Here is a 21,453-nt window from a genome sequence, read left to right as displayed (position 1 = left end):
TGTCTTTCAATCCCTCGCTACACAATAAATGGACACAATGCTACCTAATCGTACCTGGCATATCCAATTTCCACGAAAGTATGATGGAATACTTGAAACGTTTATATATATATATATATATATATATATATATATATATATATATATATATATATATATATATATATATATATATATATATATATATATATGTATATATTACTTCTTTTATAAAAAAAATGGTCTACCATGCCATTCCATCCCACCCTACCCCAGATTTGGTATGCTCGTAATCTCAATCTAATCCACCAATTTTGGTGGACTTGACGAATTGGGCTAACGGATTCAGATCATTTTGACATCCCATTCATTGCTAACATATGGATTATTAGTAATTTGACCGAATATTTTTTGGGTAAAGAAATAAATTGGTTATTTATGTTTTGACGTAACCTTTTGTCTTTAAAGTTTAAACTGTTATATTTGAATTTAAAAAAATTTTATTTAACTTCAATATAATCCCATTGTGATATCAAAGTTAAATAAGTAATGGAATATCCTACATGACAGTAGTAGTACAAGAACAAGATCGATAATCTAAAAAATAAGTAAAAGCTCTATAGGTACAAAATCAACAGTGGATGTATCAATACATTTATTTATCATTCTTCTTACAATTTAAATGAAATATTTTTTATAGAACTAAAGAAAATGATAAATAAATATATTGATACATCCACGGCTGATTTTGCACCTTTGGAGCTTGTACTTATTCTCCAAATTATTGACTTTGTTCTTCTGACATGTATGACATTCCGCTAACTATTTAACTTTGATTTTACGATGGGACTAAATTAAAACTAAATAAAATTTTTTTAAATTTAAATAAGACATTTTAAATCTTAAAAGTCAAAACAAAATTATGCTAAAACGTAGGAGATCAATTTAATGATTTACCCAACTTTTTTTTACGTTGAGCCAATTTTCCAGAGGCTTAGCCGTTGGTAGCATACTAGCATCCATGCCTTTTGGCGCCAACATTTATGGCGATAGTTGAGCTATCTCTCATATTATAGATGCCTTAGTTGTTTATAATTATTTAAATTAGGAAATAAGTTATCGAAAACAAAAATGTCAGTAAAATATATATGGTCTATTTTTAGATAATTAAATTAGAAAACAATTTTGCATTGACAAGGTCATCGATAATATATATAATATTTTATTTTTAGTTTTTATTGTAATAAATATATTAGAAAAATAATAAGGTCATTCTCATTTTTATAATGTCATTTTTTTGTGTTGTATATTTTTATGAATTTACTATTAAAATAAGAGTGATAATATTTATTTTGGATTCTATATTAGTTTTGCAATAAGCACACTCAATAACTTTGTACCATTTTTGAATTCTCCTTTAAATTTGTGTTTTGGGTACATTGGTGTTGAGATTTTGTGATTTTGATATAATAGGAAAGCTCCAGCATAGATGGTAGTTGGGTTCCACCCAAGTTTCGAATGGAATAAGGTAAGGTAACTTTTTTCCTCTTCAAACCTCTATTTTATATGAGCCCTACTGCCCTAGTTTAAAATTGTTTGAAATTTGGTGAATTTAGAATTGCTTGGTTGATTTTGGGTACTTGGTGTGGTTGCGGAGCTTGAGTTGAGGCTTGGATTAGTGCTTGAGCTGATTTTGGGTCACTTGGTGGAGCTTTGGTGCTGTTGATTTAGGTTTGGGTGTGATCGAGAAGAGAATTTAAGTTTTGAGAAACCACCGTCAATAAGATACGGATTTTGATTTCGGCCAGACGTTATGTAAGGTTATGTGAAACTCTAGGTTAATTACTCCTAGGATAGGATTGAATGAAAATAACGGTTGTTATGAATGATATGGATGGATTAGTGTGAATGATTAAGGGGGAAGGGAGGAGAGGATTTCACTATTCATCATCTCCTTCTTTCAATTATATATTGAGTTATGGAATTCTGATTTACGTGCTATTTATGGCCACACGAAACTCTTGCTGAACCTGTCATTTCTAGCTAAACAAAGTGGTAAGAAATTCTCAATTTCTTGCCTAGTTCTTTGTCCTAACAGATTTTGCATTTTGGATTTAGTTGTTGAGTAGATTTTGATATTTTTGGTTGTTTAGGTGGTATCTAGTTTGATAAATTGTTGGGTTTTGTCCGAATCCACAGTGGGTAAGATAAGAAAGCTCTTAACCCTTGTGGTTTGTCAAATTTTTAAACCTTAGGATTGAGTTGTGGTAATTTGTATGATAGCTAGCTTGAATTGATATTGTTTGGAGTGGAATTGACGTTTGGAATGCTTGGAATATAAGCTAAAGTCATGGCTAAATTTGGTGTCTTGTTGACCTTGAAAAGCTTGTGGAAGAGGATCAATTTGGTGATTTTGTGCTTGTGTGGAAATCAATTAAGATATGATTTTGGTTTTCTTTAAATAATATGTAATGTTAATTTTTAAAATAGAATTGAATGATTGAGTGGGTAATATGTGGTTAATTGTATGTGATTATTGGGTGAATATTGAAATGTGGATTGAGTGGTATAAGAAAACTTTTGTTTATGCAATGAATCGATGATAATTGTGGATTTTGATGATGATGAATGCAAATTGTGAGTATGGTAATTGATATGGGATAATGGTGTTAAAATTTAGAAAATTGTAGATTTAATGGATTGATGAATTGGTAAATGGAATGTTTAGGTTTGGAACGATTAAATGAAGGATTTGATATGTGTAGTGTTACTATTGAGTTTGGTTTGGCAATTATTGAAATTATTTTGGTTTGGTTTTATGTTTTGGAAAACTAGAGGACTTTACAAAATTTTGGTAAAATTTTATTTTTAACCAATTTTAATGGGTCATAACTTGATTTCTGGATCCTCAAACTTGTTTTGAAGAAAAATTGGGTCCGTGACATTTATGTTGTTCGAAAAACGGATAAAAAATAATTTTTAACGAAAATGTTATGCGCGTTTGAAATTTGGTATAAAAATATAAATTCTGCAGCAAAACAGATTTTTGTGAAAATTGGGAGCCATGCGTACGCAGAAATAGGCGTGTGTACGTGAGTTTGGGGCTTTGCCAGTGCTCATGCATATTTGACGCTGATATGCGTACGCGAAAATGACAATTTTACACCCTTGCGTATGCGACCAAAGGCATGCGTACGCGGGACCTCGCTTTAGTTTCAAGCGTTTGCATATGCGACATTGTCAAAATTTCGCCCATGCGTACGCGAGAATGGACATGCATACCCATGACCTCTGTTTTGCTAAAAATGTGATTTTTGTATTTTTAATCACTCTTTTAGTTTTCTAAACCTCTAGAATGATTATTTAGGATCCCTTAGCTAGTATTTAAGTCTTTGCATTGGGACAAGGGGAACTCATTGAGTGGACTTAGTTAAATATTTCCTATTATATGATTAGAGACGGTGACTTAGGCTTCGGAAGTTTGTTGATAGAATGACTTCAGTAGATTGGCGGAGTGTTGAGATGATGATGTATTGAGACAAATGAATAATTGAGATTGTTGGATATGATGAGAATGACAATGATCACTGAGACTAGGTACATATATTCTGATGTGTTTGATTGGTAAGTCGATATGCGCTTGGCAAGGACGGTGGTTAATCTCGCTTGTCGAGATTGCGGCACCGCCATAAGGATGGTTGTTAATCCCGTTTACGTTGAGATGTGATGTCTAAGGTAGAGTATTCCGCTTGCATCCTTTCGAGTCATAAGAGTGTGCCAGACACTATATTCCTAGGGTACTAATTATTCGTGACCGAAAGACGACATCCCAAGAAGATGTGTTAGGTTGGTAATTGAACCGACAAGTGATATCACAGCCAATAGGATAAACATTCATCATGTGATTGTAAGTAAATGTTTTTTATGTATATTTTTTGTCTATGAAACTTGTTAAAAGTTTTAAAAATACTCATAAATTTTATTTTAAAAAAATTTTATTTGTATCAAATATATCTCTTACGGCTAATTTTTCAAAAAAAAAATTAAGACCAATTCAGTAACAATTTTATAAGAACAACCTTCAATAAAAACAAATCAGTTATAATTATATATTATGCATTATTATTAGATTACTCCTAAACTTTTTAAAAAATTAGCTATAAAAACTATATTTGATACAAATAAAAAAAATAAATTGATGACTAAATAATAACAAAAAATAATAAATTTTGATAATATCCTAACATTTCTTTATACAAAAATTTCATTATGTCTTATCTAATGTAAATTTTTTACAGAGATATTCACTACAAAAAAAAATCACTTTTAGCGGCCATTTATTTTGCTTTTAGCGACAATAAAAATAGCCACTAATACATTTATCGGCAATTAGTCATTAACCGTCTTATGCTTTGCCGCTAAAAGGTTTTAGGGGCAATTATAACATTTGTCGGTAAAGACTGTTTTAATGGCTACAAAAAGTATATAACTTTTAGCGGCTATTTTCTTGGCAATTTATATGGCCACCAAAGTAATTCTAAGATTGCAATGTTATTCACTTTTAGTGGCCATTACTATTGCCACCAAAACTCATTTTACCGGCAATTTATATTACCACTAAAAATAATTCTAAAATTGTAATATTATTCATTTTTAATTGCCATTACTATTGCCATTAAAATCTTAAGACTTTTTTAGTTATATTATACTCATTTTTTTAGAAGTAACGAACTACCATTTTTCTAGAATCAAGTATATATTTTTGCCAACAATAGTTATTATTATGCATAATATAAATATACTGAAATTAATTACTATAAAAAGAGATATTTTATTAAACTCAAAATATTGATACACAAATTTCTCTTGAAAAGTAATAAATTATGTTACAATCTAACAAAAAATACTACAAGCCTATACCTATGTAGACCAATTAATACAACTTCAAAAGGATTAGGCGCGAAGGTAAACCAATAGTTGTATTTTGCTTCAGCAATATCAGCAGAATACCTGAAATATATTTCAGAGCTATCAACTGCAACAAAATGGAAGTTTCTCTAATACAAAGCTAATACTTTCTAAATATTTTATGATCAAAATGGAGGAGCAAAGGCCCATTCCAATCTTTTGGTTAGTTTAGCTACTTATTCCCTTAAAGTGAATTATATTAATTTCAGCTAAAAATAATACTTCCATCATATTAATTCAGCTTCTGCCTAATGATTTAGTAGGTTTATGATTAAGGTTTGGTGCTATGCTAACTTCTGAAGCCAAAGATCCCCAGCAACAATGGTAATCCACATACATTTAAATGCTAGAGAAAAGATTCAAAGAATTACCTCTTCTACAAGATCACCAGCAATTCCTTTAACAAGATCCTCACAACCTCATATTAAGCTCTACTTAGAAGAAAGAAGATTCGAGAGCAGCAGTTTAAGAGCCTCAATTTTAAACAGACTCTTGACACGGAAATAATCAATGGACTACAAAAGCAGCAACATGTACTACTAAAAAGAAACATGTGCAATCTTATATACCATTCTTTCTGAAAGAGTTGCAAAAGACAGATACAAGCTAATGCAAAATATAGCAAATGTTATGTAACATACATGAACAGTTTGCATCTGGTGTAGATCTGCAAGAGCTTTTTGCCTCGACTGCCATAGAAAAAAAATTAATCATAAAGCATATAACATAGTAAGAATACTATCCAAATATAAAACTAATCAATGAATTTAGATATGTGAGAAAACATTTTCCTAGAATACTGATAAGTATAAAGCAGTGCGTATGGATTGATTGCTGGCCCATCGCTCATAATAATGCGTGTACCTCTCCAATGAATTCTTTGCCATTTCTCTTCTTTCGGTTTCATCATACTACATGGAACAAAATTTAGATTATAAGCAGATATTATTTGAAATATAATTGAGGGGAAGAATGTGCAAACAATAGTCATTCTTTGCCCCTTACCACTCCCTATTGTTTTGTTGCCTCATATCGATTGCAAGCATAAAAAAATGGTTCTCCATAAACCATCACAATTCAGTGAAGTTTGTTCACATAAACTCAATGTAGAATAGCTCTTGCAAACATAATTGACTCAGCAACTACTCAAAGGACCCAGAGTTCTATATTATAAACAATTTAGCAGATGGAAAAAGGTACCTTTTCAGGTTAAACCCTCCATCATTAACATAGTTAAATAAATGAATACATCAAAAACTAAAAAATGATCAAGAAATGCATATACTTCATAAAATGTCTTTAACAAAAAGCACAGATTCACTTCATATAATCATATGGTGAAGATTTCATATAAGTAGAAAACATAGTTTGTTCTCATTGTGAAACAATAAAGTATCTTCATCATCTCTCTGACTTTGTCTTTTGGTGGAGGATCAAAATGTGGACCAGGCAAATGCTTGTTGATATCACTATAATATAGAAACCACCGCTTATAGAATAATTATCCATATCAACCAAGCTAAAATGTGGGCTAAATTTTGAGGCTATTAATAGTGAAAGGCTATTAAAAGCCAAACGGAGCATTGAGCACAATAATTTTACTATTAAAGTTAATGCAAATATATGTTGCATCTTACATGTGGATCTTTACCATTGATTAACAAGATCGGACTCAAGCATGGATCGCAAACAAAAATCAAATCAATGGTAAAGATCTACACATGACAAGGGCAGCCAAGTACAAAGCAGCCCAGTACAAAGCATCCCACATGACAGGGGACAGTTCCATATAATTGAAGGGAAAGTTCCCTCTTTTTAATTTTTAAATTTTTATTTTATCAAACAAACAGGTACATGGAGAAACAAATTCTGTATTTCCTGAGGACCTTGGTCAGGTATGCATGCTTTATTGGATCCGTCAACTTTTCATTATAATTAAATTAATGAAACTTTTGGATATCAATTCAACAATTCAAACTTTTGGATATCAACATACACACAACTGACAAAAAAAATTCAATTGCAACCCAAATTTAGTCTTTAGTTAATTAAACCAAACACTATCTCCTGCAAACCATCATGACACATTCTTTACAAAAAAAATGTAAACCAATTATCAAATAACTATGCTTTAATTATTTCGATTTTCAACTACTACATTCTTGGGTGACATTAACTTAGACTTCGACCGATACGAGCATAGAAGTTTTTTACAAAATTAATTGCGAATGATCACAAACCTATATATATAAGTAATTAGAAGCAGCAAGCAAAAACAGGAAAAAAAATCTTGCCTGTCTCCTTCAAAGCAAAACTGCAGAGACACAAGAGATAACACATAAACAGCATCAACAACACCAGTTGACAAATCATCCTTGTGTGTTATTTGATCTCAACAACTTCATCCAACAGCTTAGTAATGGGGGGTATTTTTTCCATTCTGCGACACTGATCATTATAATTCACAACATTATCATCATTGTGCAATTCAAGTTCATGAGCTTGAGAGTGGATGCTAGAAAGAGAAGCTCCAATTGCTATTTGACCTTGAGTACAAGAAGCCAATTCTTTGAAAGCTGCAAGACAAGCCAGTAACACTTTTCCAACAGGCAGGACCTTCAAACAACAGAATGAACTTAGCATCAAAGGATCAACAAAAGCAAACAACATTTTAAGCTATATAAAATCACTAAATTTCTAAAGAGATTTATATAATAATATATTTAAAAAAAGACAAGTGAGTGATTATTATTAGTGATGACTGGTTGACTTTAGTGGCCCGTTTTTAATTAAAAATCTGATTAAATTGTACTGGATCAATTGTAGGGATATTTATCAACTAAAATGGAAGTTCCATAAGGGATATTTAGCAAATAGAAAACAACAACAACAACAAAGCCTTATCCCACTAAGTGGGGTCGGCTACATGAATCAAACGACGCCATTGTGCTCTGTCATGTATCATGTCTACAGAGAGACCGTTTACATGTAGATCTCGTTTGACCACCTCATGGATGGTCTTCTTAGGTCTTCCTCTGCCTTTCGCCCTTTGTCCATCTTCCATCTCATCCACCCTCCTGACTGGATGTTCTATCGGTCTTCTTCTCACATGTCCAAACCACCTGAGACGCGATTCAACCATCTTTTCCACAATGGGTGCTACTCCAACTCTCTCCCTTATATCTTCATTCCTTATTTTATCCAATCGCGTGTGACCACTCATCCATCTCAACATCTTCATCTCTGCCACACTCAGCTTATGTTCGTGCTCTCCTTTAGCCGCCCAACACTCCGTACCATACAGCATAGCCGGTCTTATAGCGGTGCGATAGAATTTACCTTTAAGTTTTAAAGGCACTTTTTTGTCGCATATAAAACCAGATGCACTCCGCCATTTTGACCAACCTGCTTGGATCCTATGATTTACATCATGTTCAATCTCTCCATTATCCTGTATGATGCACCCAAGATACTTAAAACTTTTAACTTTTCGTAGGTGTTCTCTCCAATTTTCACCTCTATATTGGAGTTTTCCCTTCTCAGACTGAACTTACATTCCATATATTCCGTCTTGCTACGGCTTATGCACAGACCATACACTTCTAGAGCTTCTCTCCATAACTCCAACTTCTTATTTAGGTCTTCCCTTGACTCTCCCATAAGGACGATATCATCGGCAAAAAGCATGCACCATGGCACAGGCTCTTGGATGTGCTCTGTGAGTACTTCCAAGACTAATGTGAAAAGGTATGGACTTAAGGATGATCCCTGGTGTAATCCTATACCAATAAGAAATTCCTCTGTCACACCACCTTGAGTCTTCACACTAGTTGTGGCCCCATCATACATGTCTTTAATTGCCCGAATATATGCGATCCTTACTCTCCTCTTTTCTAAAACCTTCCATAAGACCTCCCTTGGTACCCTATCATACGCTTTTTCCAAATCAATAAACACCATGTGTAGATCCCTTTTATTACTACGATACCTCTCCATCATCCTTCTTAATAGGTATATCGCTTCAGTGGTAGATCTGCCTGGCATAAATCCAAATTGGTTCTCTGTTACTTGTGTCTCTTTTCTCAACCTCCGTTCTATCACCCTTTCCCATAACTTCATAGTATGACTCATAAGCTTAATCCCTCTATAATTTCCGCAACTTTGTATATCCCCCTTATTCTTGTAGATAGGTACCAAGGTGCTCTTTCTCCACTCATCAGGCATCTTCTTTGACCTTAAAATCTCATTAAAAAGCTTGGTTAACCAGTTGATGCCTTTTCCTCCAAGACCCTTCCAAACCTCAATCGGGATATTATCAGGTCCTACTGCCCTGCCATTTTTCATCTGCTTTAGAGCCTCTTTTACCTCGAAGTCTCGAATCCTTCGATAGTAGTCAAAGTTTTGATCTTCTTCCCTTGTGCATAATCGACCAAGGCTCGGAAGAGTCTTCTGTCCCTCATTAAATAACTCGTAGAAGTAGCTCTTCCACCTTTCATTAATCTTCTCCTCTTGAGCCAACACCTCTCCATCCTTATCCTTTATGCACTTAACCTGATCCAAATCTCTCGTTCTTCTTTCCCGGCTCTTTGCAATTCTATATATACCTTTTTCTCCTTCTTTCGTGTCCAAAGACTGGTAGAGACCCTCATATGCTCTTGTTCTTGCTTCACTTACAGCCACTTTTGCCTCTTTCTTAGCCGCCTTATATTTTTCCCAGTTATCTGCATTGCGGCATAAAGACCACTCTTTAAAGCATTCTCTTTTTATCTTTATCTTTTCTTGTATACTCGCATTCCACCACCAGGACTCCTTGTCTCTTGGTCCTATTCCTTTAGATTCACCAAAACTTTCTTTTGCTGTTCTTCTAATAACTTCTGCCATCTCCCTCCACATCTCTTCCGCGCTTCCATTCCCATCCCACCTTGCCTCTTCTCCTACCCGTCTTAGGAAGCTTCTTTGTTCCTCACCTTTCATCCGCCACCACCTCGTCCTTGGGTTCTTCGTATGATGTCTTTTCCTCAACTTTTGCTCAACGCGAAAATCCATGACGAGCACCCTATGTTGTGTTGTCAAACTCTCTCCCGGGATAATTTTACAGTTAATGCAAAATTTCCGGTCGACTCTCCTCAACAAGAAGAAGTCGATTTGAGAGCTTGTCATGCCACTCTTATAGGTTATAAGATGTTCGTCTCTCTTTTTAAAACATGTATTTGCGATGAGAAGATCAAAAGTTGAGGAAAAGTCCAAAATAGTTTTACCCTCGGCATTGATCACCCCGAAACCATGGCCTCCGTGAATACTCCCATATCCAGTCACTTCTCTCCCAACATGGCCATTTAAATCTCCTCCTAAGAAAATCTTATCTCCCAAAGATATGCCTTGAACTAAACTCTCTAGATCCTCCCAAAACCTTATCTTGTGTTGTTCGTCCGAACCCACTTGCGGTGCATAGGCGCTAATCACATGAAAAGCACCTCCCTCCACCACAAGTTTGATAGAGATGATCCGATCTCCCACCCTCTTGACATCAACTACGTCCTTCTTCCACTGCTTATCCACAATTATTCCAACTCCATTCCTATTCTTCACCTTTCCTGTATACCAAAGTTTGAAACCAGAAGAATCCAACTCCCTAGCCTTTGCACCAACCCATTTCGTTTCTTGTAGGCACATAATGTTAATCTTCCTCCTTATCATGGTATCCACCACCTCCATGGACTTTCCTGTTAGAGTGCCTATGTTCCATGTCCCAAATCTCAACCTTTTGTCGCTTCGACCTTTACCTTTTCCTTTGTGAACTAGCTTATTTACCCTCGTCCGTTCACGAAAACGCGAGAACCCTTGCTCATTTAACACTACATCCGGGCACCGATGCAGCGGCTCTTGCTTTGACACTGTACTCGAGCCATACGGCGCGTTACTTCCGGGTAACGACCTAGCTTTAGCGCAATAATGTCTTTGATTCATGTCATGGGGGGTTCGGCTATATTTTTACGTTGGTTGCCGAAGACCTAACACAACCCTCCTCCTTTATCCGGGCTTGGGACCGGCTATGTACCGCAAGTGTAACATAGGCGGAGTTATTTAGCAAATAGAAAGAATTTAGTAAATTAGAAAGAGAAAGAGAAAGAAGAACATGAAAAATTAGTTTGCATATCTTACTTTTTTCTCTATACATATTTTTTAGCCTTGCAGCTTCTTCATCCATTAGCTGATCCAGCTTTTGCTCCAAAGCCCACATGCTACCTTTGTTATTATCAGCATCATCATCACTACCTAATCTTGAAGCCATTTTCTTTTTCCTTTATCAAAACTTCAATAACAAGACCTATGCCTTTTGAGAACAGAAAAGTGCATGGTAAGTTTATGCATATTCCAAACGCAGGATCTAAAAACCAAACTCATAAAATCCAAAAAGACAAAGCAAAATCGAATTATTCAGGAGTTCACTTTGTGCTTCCATGTGAACAAGTAACTAGATAAAGAGAAGGGCATACACTGGAAATCCCTGCACAATCCTGTAGAGTGAGAGAGTGCAATTTGGTGACAGGCGATGCAACACCAGTTGAATAAAGATGCAGCATAAAATAGATAATCAAAATGCAGTATAACATCCCAACAATTTTTCTAGTTGTATATGAGTGAATATATAAGCACTCCCTCAAAATGCAGGTATTTAGATTGGTACACCAATAAACAAATGACTTCCGAATTCCAACTTACAATAAGACCTATTAGCTTATGTTCAATGGTAGAAACTTACAATATTTGATAAGCTGCCCTTATGCTAAACTTTCTAACCGTTGCTTGAGAGCTTTGTTCTCCATACTCAGGATGAGATTCTGCTGGTTAAGAAATTCAAGCTCGGCAGATACTTCAAATCCTTCTGCCTATGAATTGACATACATAAAAGAGTAAATAACAAAAAAAAATAATAAATCAGAATAAAAAAATTTCCAAAATAGCATAGAAAACATGATGCATATCATTGCCTAATGCTAAAAGCTACCTGTAAACCTTGTACATTTCTTTCTAATTCAGCTATGTATTGAAGTTTACGGACTCGTAAACGTTGAGCGAATTGCCTGCAACACATAATTTACCAGATTTTTGGCAGGAGAGACTAATATTCAAACCAAACAATAAATTGATCAAAATGAAAATTCAACATTTGCAAATAGAATTACAGGAATCCACAATCTACAAATTATAAACAAAATGCAGTTAATTACAATTATAGTAAGCGATAAATTAAATTGAAGCAACATTGCTTACCGGCGGCGAAGGAGGAAGGCAAGTGACGGCGGCGGAGGAATCGAAAGTGACGGCAACGGAGGAAGGGGAGTGAGCTTGGACAGAGAGTGATAGAGCACTCGAAGAGGCATGTTGACCTCGGAGAGAGAGAGAGAGAGAGAGAGAGAGAGAGAGAGAGAGAGAGAGAGAGAGAGAGAGAGAGAGAGAGAGAGAGAGAGAGCTTAGAGACACGATGATCGACCGAGCAACCTTTGCGACGGCGATGCCACGAAGTCAATGCTTCCTTCGTGCGACGACGACGAGAAGAGGAACGATGAGAACTGAAAAGAGTTCAACGATGAGATCGAGGAATGCGACGGCACCAACGGTCTGTCCGCCGGCGGCGATAGCACCCTCTACCGGAGGAGAAGTGTTCGGCGATGAGGGATGGTGATGTGGATAGATTTAGGGTTAGGTTTCTCTTTGGTTTCTCAGAAAGAGAAACGAGAAACGGGTGGATCTTTTTCTTTTGGGTTATTGGATGGGTCTTCTTCTTTTTATGTAATTGATCCATTATTATAAAAAAAATTATTTTAATAAAACTTATACCAACCATAATAATATGGCCACTAAAATTCTTTTAGTGAAAGTAATTTATTTTTATATTTTTAGTGCCAATAATAATAATTGTCATTATAATATATAATATTAATGACAAATATATAATAACCACAAAAGCATAACTTAAATATAAAAAATAACAGTCATTGTATTATTAATGCTAAAAATTTATCGCTAAAACTAATTATTCTTGTAGTGTATTTAACTTACACAAAATAAGCTAGTTCAATTCATATATATTTTATCATTTATGATTCTTTAAAACCAAAAAGAAAAGTTTACAACTCTTTAACTATCAAAGTAACAATTTTGTTGATTATTTCATTGTATTTTATTAATGACATATATATTTTTTATAATATATATATACATATATATTTTATTCAGTAGAATCTAAAAAGTGTTTCATATCATTAGTTAATTTTGTTAAATATTAACGTAACACATTTTTTACATCAGTATTTGATCTTTTAATTAAATCGATACTTAACAAACAACTAGAAATTGACGATGACTAAAATAAAAACTTTTATAAATTCTAATAGATTAAAAGAAAAAAAATATTCTAAACCTAAAAACTTATTTAAGTGTTTTTTTTTATTGTTTTTCTTTTGTTTGCATGATCACAGAAAGCCAATTAAAAACTTTGTCCACGAAGATCCAAAATAATTTATCATCTATGCGGCACAAACTGTAATTTTCAATAACAGTTAGATAAATAATGTTGTTCAGATTGACTCATAAGATAGCCATTATTTTGCGCATTCCTGGTGGATCATATATTATCTCGAACCTAGTATATAAATAGCTCCAAATAACTGGCTTTGCCTCTTTTGTCTTTTCTTGTTTAACTCTAGTTACTATACTTTTCTTTTTTATCTTAATTTTTAGTATATTCATGAATCATCGTTAATTCGTTGGCATATTAAGCTGAAGCAGTCAATAATATTAAACCAGCCAAACCAATCAATTGCTTTTCCTTTTCGTTTTGTCACGTGATGCAAAGAGTCATGATAAATGGTAAATGATAAATAATTAAATATCCCAGTCATCAATCATCATATATTGTTGTCTTTTCTCGAGTTTTGGACACTTTTTTATTTTTATTTTCATTTTTTAAAAATTAATTCTTAAATCTTGATTATTGAGGCTTGAAGGGTGTTATTATTCACCTTATACATGATATAAACCATCCACCAACCAAAATTATTTGCATGTGTTCTTCCTCATATACATATATTTCAGGAGCAAATTAAAGGGTGGTTTCTCTTTTCTTGAGATCTTTTGGACATTCTCCGATCTCCATGGAAGTAGAAGGTGCTAAATCACAGTCTTTGAGCCTTGAACAGGACCAAGAAAAGGGTAGCCAAAATGTTGGTGATGAACATGCCCCACCTACTGCTCATACCATCGACCATGGTTACAACCTATATTCTCTCCTCATATCTCTGTTTTTGTACCAAAAGTTGTGTTTAACTGATACAAAAAAATATAATTTGAATTTTTGAAGTGTACTTTGTGTTGGAATAATATATAAATATTGTTACAACACTTTGTATTTGAATTGATGAATTATTGGTAACAATAATTTTGTAGATTCTTGGCAACAAGTGGGGTTGATGTTAGTGACAAGCTTCAACTGTGGTTGGATACTGACATTTTCTAACTTAATTATGGTGCCACTGGGTTGGACTTGGGGCATTCTCTGTCTTGTTGTTGTGGGATTCTACACTGCTTATGGCAACTGGCTCTTGGCTGCATTTCACTTCATTGATGGCAAAAGATTCATCAGATACAGAGACCTCATGGGATTCACTTATGGTGATTATGATCAATTACTTTAAATTTATATTTATATCTTGTTATATGTCCTAACTTCTATCTGAAAAAGAAGACTACATGAGTATTAATTGAATTATTATTTCTTGGTGAAAATTCAACGTACAGTTGTTTTCATGTAAAATTAATAGTTGAGAATTTGATAATCTAGTTAAATTTGTTAAATTATCTAATGATTTTTTGCTTTAATTTCGTACAAAGATACTGCACGTAAATCTTCACTTTATTTCTTAATTTGTGAAGGGAAGAAGCTGTATCATGTCACATGGATTTTCCAGTTTTTAACTCTACTTCTTGGAAACATGGGTTTCATCCTACTCGGAGGCAAGGCACTTAAGGTAGCTAGTAACTACTAATTAATAATAACTAACTTCAATTACCTTAATTAGTTATAGCTTTAATTAATTTCAGGGAAAGTGATTGTTTAATTCAATGCAGGAAATAAATTCAGAATTTAGTGATTCACCGTTGAGGCTCCAATTTTACATAGTGATTACAGGAGCTGCCTACTTTGTGTTTGCATTTTTCGTCCCAACAATATCTGCAATGAGAAATTGGCTTGGAGCTTCTGCAATTCTCACCCTCTCCTATATAGTACTGCTTCTAATTGTTCTAGTCAAAGATGGTAATATTAAAGTTTGATCTTTTTTAATTTATCATTAAATTTTGCATGCCAGTTAATTTTTTTGTTATATTATGTTTTGTGCTTGTTAGGAAAAGCAAATTCGGACAAAAACTATGATATAAGTGGAAGCGAGGTTAGCAAGGTTTTCAATGCGTTTGGAGCTATTTCTGCAATCATAGTCGCCAATACCGGTGGTCTACTTCTTGAGATACAGGTATATTTTTATTGAAAAATACTATTTGTTTTTTAAAATTCAGTTTTTAGTTAATTTTTTTTTTAAAATGTATTATTATTTAATTAATTTAAATATTATTTTTAGAATAATGTTAGAGGTAGTAACTTTGACATTTTGTAACCATCAATTGACTATCAATAATGTTTTTAATAGTATGAGATTACATCAAATGGTGAGAAATCATTCATTTTTTTATGGTTAAGTGCTGGTTAGAAAATACAAAGTTGCTGATTCCTAGACTTTTTCTTATTTTTATTATTAGTTATTTAAAAAATAAAAAATTATCTTTTTTATTTTTTTTTATTTTTAAAGGCTAAACAATATATAAAGAATATTTAGTTAGACTGATTTTTATTCAACACCATACTTCAATCGTAGATAAAATTTAATTTACAAAATTGTTCTCTTCTTATAAAAAGGTTTCGTTCCAATATATAGATAAGAATAGTAGTAGGTTTTATTCTAGAATGTAGAAGAAATGAATATTGAATAAAGACGGGTGGGGTCCAATAGATATTTTCAGTATTTAGTATTAAAGAAGATACTCTATCTATTGCATTATTACCATCGTTTTCGTAGACAAATCAACCTTATCTGTGGTTGACTTTCACCGCTTTTTCTGTTGACCGTTGTTGTCACCCACATAATATAAAAAGAAGAATGCTTTTTGTTACGGATACGAAATTGCATGAATGAGTGTGATTTTAATAAAGAATTGATTCTTCTTCTTCTTTTATTGATGGTTGAAGTCCACACTACGTAAGCCAGCGGTGAAGAACATGAGGAAGGCCTTGTATTCACAATACACGGTGGGAGTGATGTTTTACTATGGAGTCACCATTTTGGGATATTGGGCTTATGGATCAATTGTGTCCTCATATCTCCCTGAAAACTTGAGTGGGCCCAGATGGATCAACGTCCTTGTTAATGCTATTAATTTTCTTCAGTCCATTATCTCCCAACATGTAACATCTTATTCTTGTCAAAGCTATCATGCCCACTTTTAAGTTTTAACATAAAATATCTCCCACTTGCTTCTTTTAATTTAATTTAAATTAAATTAAATACTTAGATGATTTTTTTCAAAAAAAATAATTATATGTTTTTTCTTTAAATTGAATTAAATACTTAGATCAATTATATATTTTTATGTACAGATATATATATTATTTATTATCTTATTTTTAATATATATGCTATATAAATAATTAATTTTAATAGATTGATTTTAGTGTCTGATAAATAAAGTTTGTATTTGTTGAGTTACATCGATTTGCTATTTATAGGATGAGTGTAAAACTCAATTTATTTGGGTTTCTATGATGCAGATGTTTGTAGCACCAATTCATGAGACATTGGACACAAAATTCTTGGACATTAAGAAGGGAATGCATTCAGGGGAGAACTTTAAGAGATTATTTCTGGTGCGAGGAGTGTTTTTCTCAGGGAACACTCTGGTGGCAGCTGCATTCCCCTTTATGGGTGACTTTGTCAATTTGCTTGGCTCATTCTCACTTGTGCCCCTCACCTTCATGTTCCCCAGCATGGTCTTCATTAAGGTTTTCCTTCTTTATTCTCATTTTATTTAATTACTTAATTATTCGGTCCTCATTTTCTTTCTTTTTTTTTTTCATCTTCTTCTTTTTCTCCTGTTTCTTCTTTGGCATTTTATGTTACTTCTTTTATTGTGTCTTTTATTTCTCTTCTCTCTTCTTTGACGTCTTTTCCTTTTTTTTTCTATTTTTTTTGTTTAGTTGTTTTTTTTAATTTTTAGTATTTTTAAAAGTTTTATGAAAAAAAGAATAACAAAAAAAATCTAAGAAGGAAAAAAGTACATAATTCTTCTTTTCTACACTGAACACATAAATTTTGCAATATTATGCACATACTTTTTTTAAAGTAAACACACAATTTTTGTAAGAGAAATATAAAAAGCAAATATATAAATTTATTAATAATAAATACATAAATTTTGTAATGATAAACATATAAAATTTTTAAGAGAAATATAAGAAATAAATGCAAAATTTATTAATAATACATATAGAAATTTTGTGAAAGTAAACATATATAAATTTTTTGATAAAAAATATAGGAAGAAAATATAAAACTTTTTTATTATAAATACAAAATTCAAAATAATTTATCTATTGTTTAACTAAAAGTTCTGTATTTTACAACTAGAGTTTATGTACTTTTTAATTAAAAAGGTAGAAAAGAAAAGAAGAAAATAAAAAGTAAAGGAGGGGAAATAATACACAAAGAAAAGAGAAAGAAAGAAATTAAAGAAGTAAAACGGCACCCCTAGTTTGGAAAAATTAGTTGAATTTGGATAAAAAATTAGTTTGGTATGTAACATTATCATATATCATGAATAAGAAGGAATAGTTGGTTAGACTTGGACTATATATACGTGTGGTGTTGACTTGAATTTGGATTGGTTTTGAACCTCAGGTTAAAGGAAAGATAGCAACAAGAGAGAATAAGGCATGGCATTGGTTCAACATTATCTTTTCTTTTCTGCTTACCATTGCAACCACAATATCTGCGGTTCGATTGATTGTTGATAACATTCAGAAGTATCACTTCTTTGCAGATGCATGATAATGATACTGCATGTATCTTTCCTTAGCTTGTATCTAAATATGATTGGGCTTGCATGTACCTAATTATTTGATGATGAGAATGAGTTATTGGCTTATTGCAAAATAAAACTGAGGGGGAAAAAATAAAAAAGAAAATCAGTCATTAATGATTGTTACTTATTAGGGGGTTAATCCTCTATTACTCCATCTATTTAAATGATTGTTTGAAATAGTCGTTGTTTATTTAGTACTCTCCTTAAATTAATTACTGCTTTCATTCTTCTGAGAATTAATGTGTTGATGAGACACTAAAAAGTGAAGGTAAAAGTAATGATTAATTTAAAATGGAGGAAAATTTATTTATTCCTTTCGATTTTCTTTTTTGTTTTCTCTACCTCGAATTTGTTGACATTGGAGAGATATATATAGTATATAACTATATATATATATATATTTATATTACATTATTTTATTACAATCTTATTTTACTCCTGTTTTATTGGTTTTGTCTTGCATTTTTGTACTTTTGCATGGGTAGCCAAGTTGATGTCATATTAAGAAGCTTTAATAATAAGTTCGAATCTTCGATAAGGCATTTTTTTTTAAAGATAGTAATTTTATTGCAGTAAAGGAGTTCTATTATAATTACCACAATCAGGGATACAAATGCAATAAAACATAAATTAGGGTCACTTCCAAAAAAATTAATAATAGCAAACTTAAGAGATTAGGTCTTTAGACAAAGGAGAAAGAAAAGTCTTTTTACATCTTCGTTTTTAATGACTATAGAAATCCACTTGATTTAATCAAGCTCTTGATTCCTTTCTTTTCTGTGCTTCGTCAAACCCACCATTTCAAGAGTGCAGTTTCTGATCCCTGATTATCAAAATTTAAAAATCAATTCAGTGCTGCTGATTTCTACTTCTTCTGAATTCTGCCACGAGATTCATTGTCTGGGCCAGAATTTCTCCAGGGTCTTTTCTGCTTCCTTCGAATATCAAAGAGTTCCTGTCCAGCTAAATACCCTAAAAAAGGTAAGCTATTCCATTCATGTTGAATCTGGCTTCACTTCTATTTCTTATCGATGCGACAACATCAATCCACCATTGTCAAGGTTGAAGAAGATTATTCTTGGGAATTGCACTTGCCATTGGAGAGTTGTTCCATATTTCTGCAATTAATTTGTGGGCAAAAAACCAGCGAATGCACGGCTGATTCCGGAGCTGCAGAGCAACGAGGACAACGCGGATCTGCTTGAGGTATGTGCTCATGAAGCTTTTCTTTTACCGGTAGGCCGTTGTGAATTAATTTCCAGATAAAAATTCTAATTTTTGGCTGACAGTTAGTTTTTCATATGGCTTTCCAAATCCCCATTTCTTTGAATCGTTCATGGAGTATCGCTGACGTTGGATGGAAAAAGATATATGCAATGTTGTAGCCAGATTTTGCAGAGTACTCATCGGAACTAGTATGTATCCAAATTAGTCTGTCTTTATCCTCTTCAATCTTTGTTTGGCATATTTTGGAACTGGTTTCACTGCTGAAAATTGCGTTGATTTTGTCTAGGTCCCATTTTTCTGAGGCATCCATCAGTTGTTTAACCCATAGTAATTGTTGGTTGCCCGGCTCATTTGGTGGAATTCGAAAGCGGGGTTCATCTCCAAACCAAGGATCTTCCTATATCTTTACCGTCCCTTGTCGAGAGACTGCCCATTTCATGCCCTTTTCGAGGACATTTCTTCCTTCCAAGAAACTCTGCCATGCCGAAGATGGGCTTGATAAACTCTATTTGTAGGGCTTATCTTGTGTTGAATCTAGAGCATTTTATCAACCTTTTCTCACATTTACTCAATGAAATAGCATTGTTTTGTGATTGTCTCCTAATTTGTGCTAAAGTGCAAAAACATGTTTTTAGACCCTTAATTTGGTAATTTTAATCTCTCTTTGATTCCACTAGATGCCTTGATGTGTTTGTTAAGTTATTTCAGATTGAAAAGGGCTAGGAATGGATCAAAGGAGTGAAGAGAAAAGCATCCAAAGTGGAGAAATCATGAAAAGCCAATTATTAGGGACGCGCCCATGGACGTGCGCGCGCACTAGACGCGTACGCGCGGATTGCGCACTACTGATGTCATGTCATCATGTCATATTTTTCTATGCTTTTTTATACAAGAAATTCATAATTAGTGCTTAAATATTGCATTCTTTTGTGCTTAAATGATATATTTCTTTGATCTTTTAATTTGATAAACTTTGTTGGAAATACGAAGAAAAAGAAGGAAAAAAAGCACAAAATAAGCTAAAAATGAGAAAAAAAAGAGTTTTCGGGCACACTTTAAAGTTAGAGCACACTTTGATGTCTTAGGCCACGCTTTTAAAAGCGTGGCCCATGACCAAGTAGCGCTCAAACAAGGCACCAGCACTCAATTTGAAGAGAGCGCTAAGTTAAAATAGTTAACTTTTTTGGGTTTTTTTTAGCCTTGTGACAGCATGACCATGCCTCCTTCAAAGGGTCATAACTTGAGCTACAGATATCCAATTGATGTGCTTCCAGTTGCATTGGAAAGCTAACGTTCAGAGCTTTCCAACAATATATAGCAATCCATATTTGGCATGAAATTGAAGTACAAGTGAAAGGCATCTTTAAGGCCCAAAAATCAACCACACATGTGCCAGCCAAGGTTCGAAGAGGGGGTCACCAAGGAAAGCAAGGCTGGCTCTAATAGAGAGCAGTAGGAGTAGTAGTGTAGATAGCTCTCTTTTAATTTTGTTTTTGTATTTGGGAATTGGAATTTGGATCTGAGTTCTTCTTTCTACATTTTCATTCTGCAATTTCTGCTATCTGTTCTTGGAATTTGAATTGAGATTGAAGAGCTTCATTGATTCTAAGTTTGAGAATCATTTTTTTACCTATCTTCTCAATTGTTCTAAGAATTGAATTTGAGTTTAGTTTTCTGTTTTTATTTTCTTGCTTCAGCAACTTCTACTTTCTGTTTTGAGTTTTGGATTGAGATTGAAGAAATTCTGTTTTAATTCTTGATCTGAAATTCATCGTTGTTCTTTTGCTGCATAATTCTAAGGATTGAGGAATTGGATCTAATTTTCATGTGCTGTTTTCATTTACATTTCTTCTGCAATCTATTCTCTGTTTGATCAAGGGAGAAATTGAGATCTAGATTTGTTTTCTAATATCATTGCTCCTCTTAGATCTTAAATTTTTCTTTTAGATTTCATAACTGAGCTGAGTTTTCTTTCTGTTCTGCTTCTTCAAGCAATTTTCCATTTCTGTTTAAGTCTTCTGTAAATCTACTTTATCTTCTACTTCTCTTCACTTTACAATTCCAGTTTTATTTTGAATCCCAATCCCC

The 21,453-nt window shown here is 33.2% G+C and overlaps 1 protein-coding gene and 1 long non-coding RNA gene across 2 annotated transcripts; both read left to right on the top strand.

The window, feature by feature from the left end:
- Positions 1-13,639: 13,639 nt before the first annotated feature.
- Positions 13,640-18,315, top strand: LOC112804013 (proline transporter 2). The gene is made up of 8 exons (XM_025847455.3): positions 13,640-14,220; positions 14,398-14,622; positions 14,884-14,978; positions 15,079-15,265; positions 15,355-15,479; positions 16,250-16,465; positions 16,829-17,059; positions 17,955-18,315. The coding sequence occupies exons 1-8, from the start codon at positions 14,106-14,108 to the stop codon at positions 18,102-18,104; spliced, it is 1,344 nt and encodes a 447-aa protein (XP_025703240.1). The 5' UTR covers positions 13,640-14,105; the 3' UTR covers positions 18,105-18,315.
- A 636-nt stretch (positions 18,316-18,951) lies between these two features.
- On the top strand, positions 18,952-20,336 carry LOC112804031 (uncharacterized). The gene is made up of 4 exons (XR_003202718.3): positions 18,952-19,119; positions 19,200-19,344; positions 19,428-19,553; positions 19,652-20,336. It is a non-coding gene; the product is annotated as an uncharacterized lncRNA (long non-coding RNA).
- The last annotated feature ends 1,117 nt before the right edge of the window (positions 20,337-21,453 follow it).

This window comes from Arachis hypogaea, chromosome 1 (assembly GCF_003086295.3).
Source record: "Arachis hypogaea cultivar Tifrunner chromosome 1, arahy.Tifrunner.gnm2.J5K5, whole genome shotgun sequence".
Taxonomy (NCBI): domain Eukaryota; kingdom Viridiplantae; phylum Streptophyta; class Magnoliopsida; order Fabales; family Fabaceae; genus Arachis; species Arachis hypogaea.
This window is presented reverse-complemented; position numbering and strand designations above follow the sequence as displayed.

What these genes read in the sequence shown, in the direction of transcription:
- LOC112804013 (XM_025847455.3), top strand. Translation starts at nt 14,106, where the DNA reads ATGGAAGTAGAAGGTGCTAAATCACAGTCTTTGAGCCTTGAACAGGAC. An exon ending in TCGGAGGCAAGGCACTTAAG is followed by an intron (nt 14,979 to 15,078) that starts GTAGCTAGTAAC and finishes AATTCAATGCAG; the next exon opens with GAAATAAATTCAGAATTTAG. An exon ending in CCAGCATGGTCTTCATTAAG is followed by an intron (nt 17,060 to 17,954) that starts GTTTTCCTTCTT and finishes TTTGAACCTCAG; the next exon opens with GTTAAAGGAAAGATAGCAAC.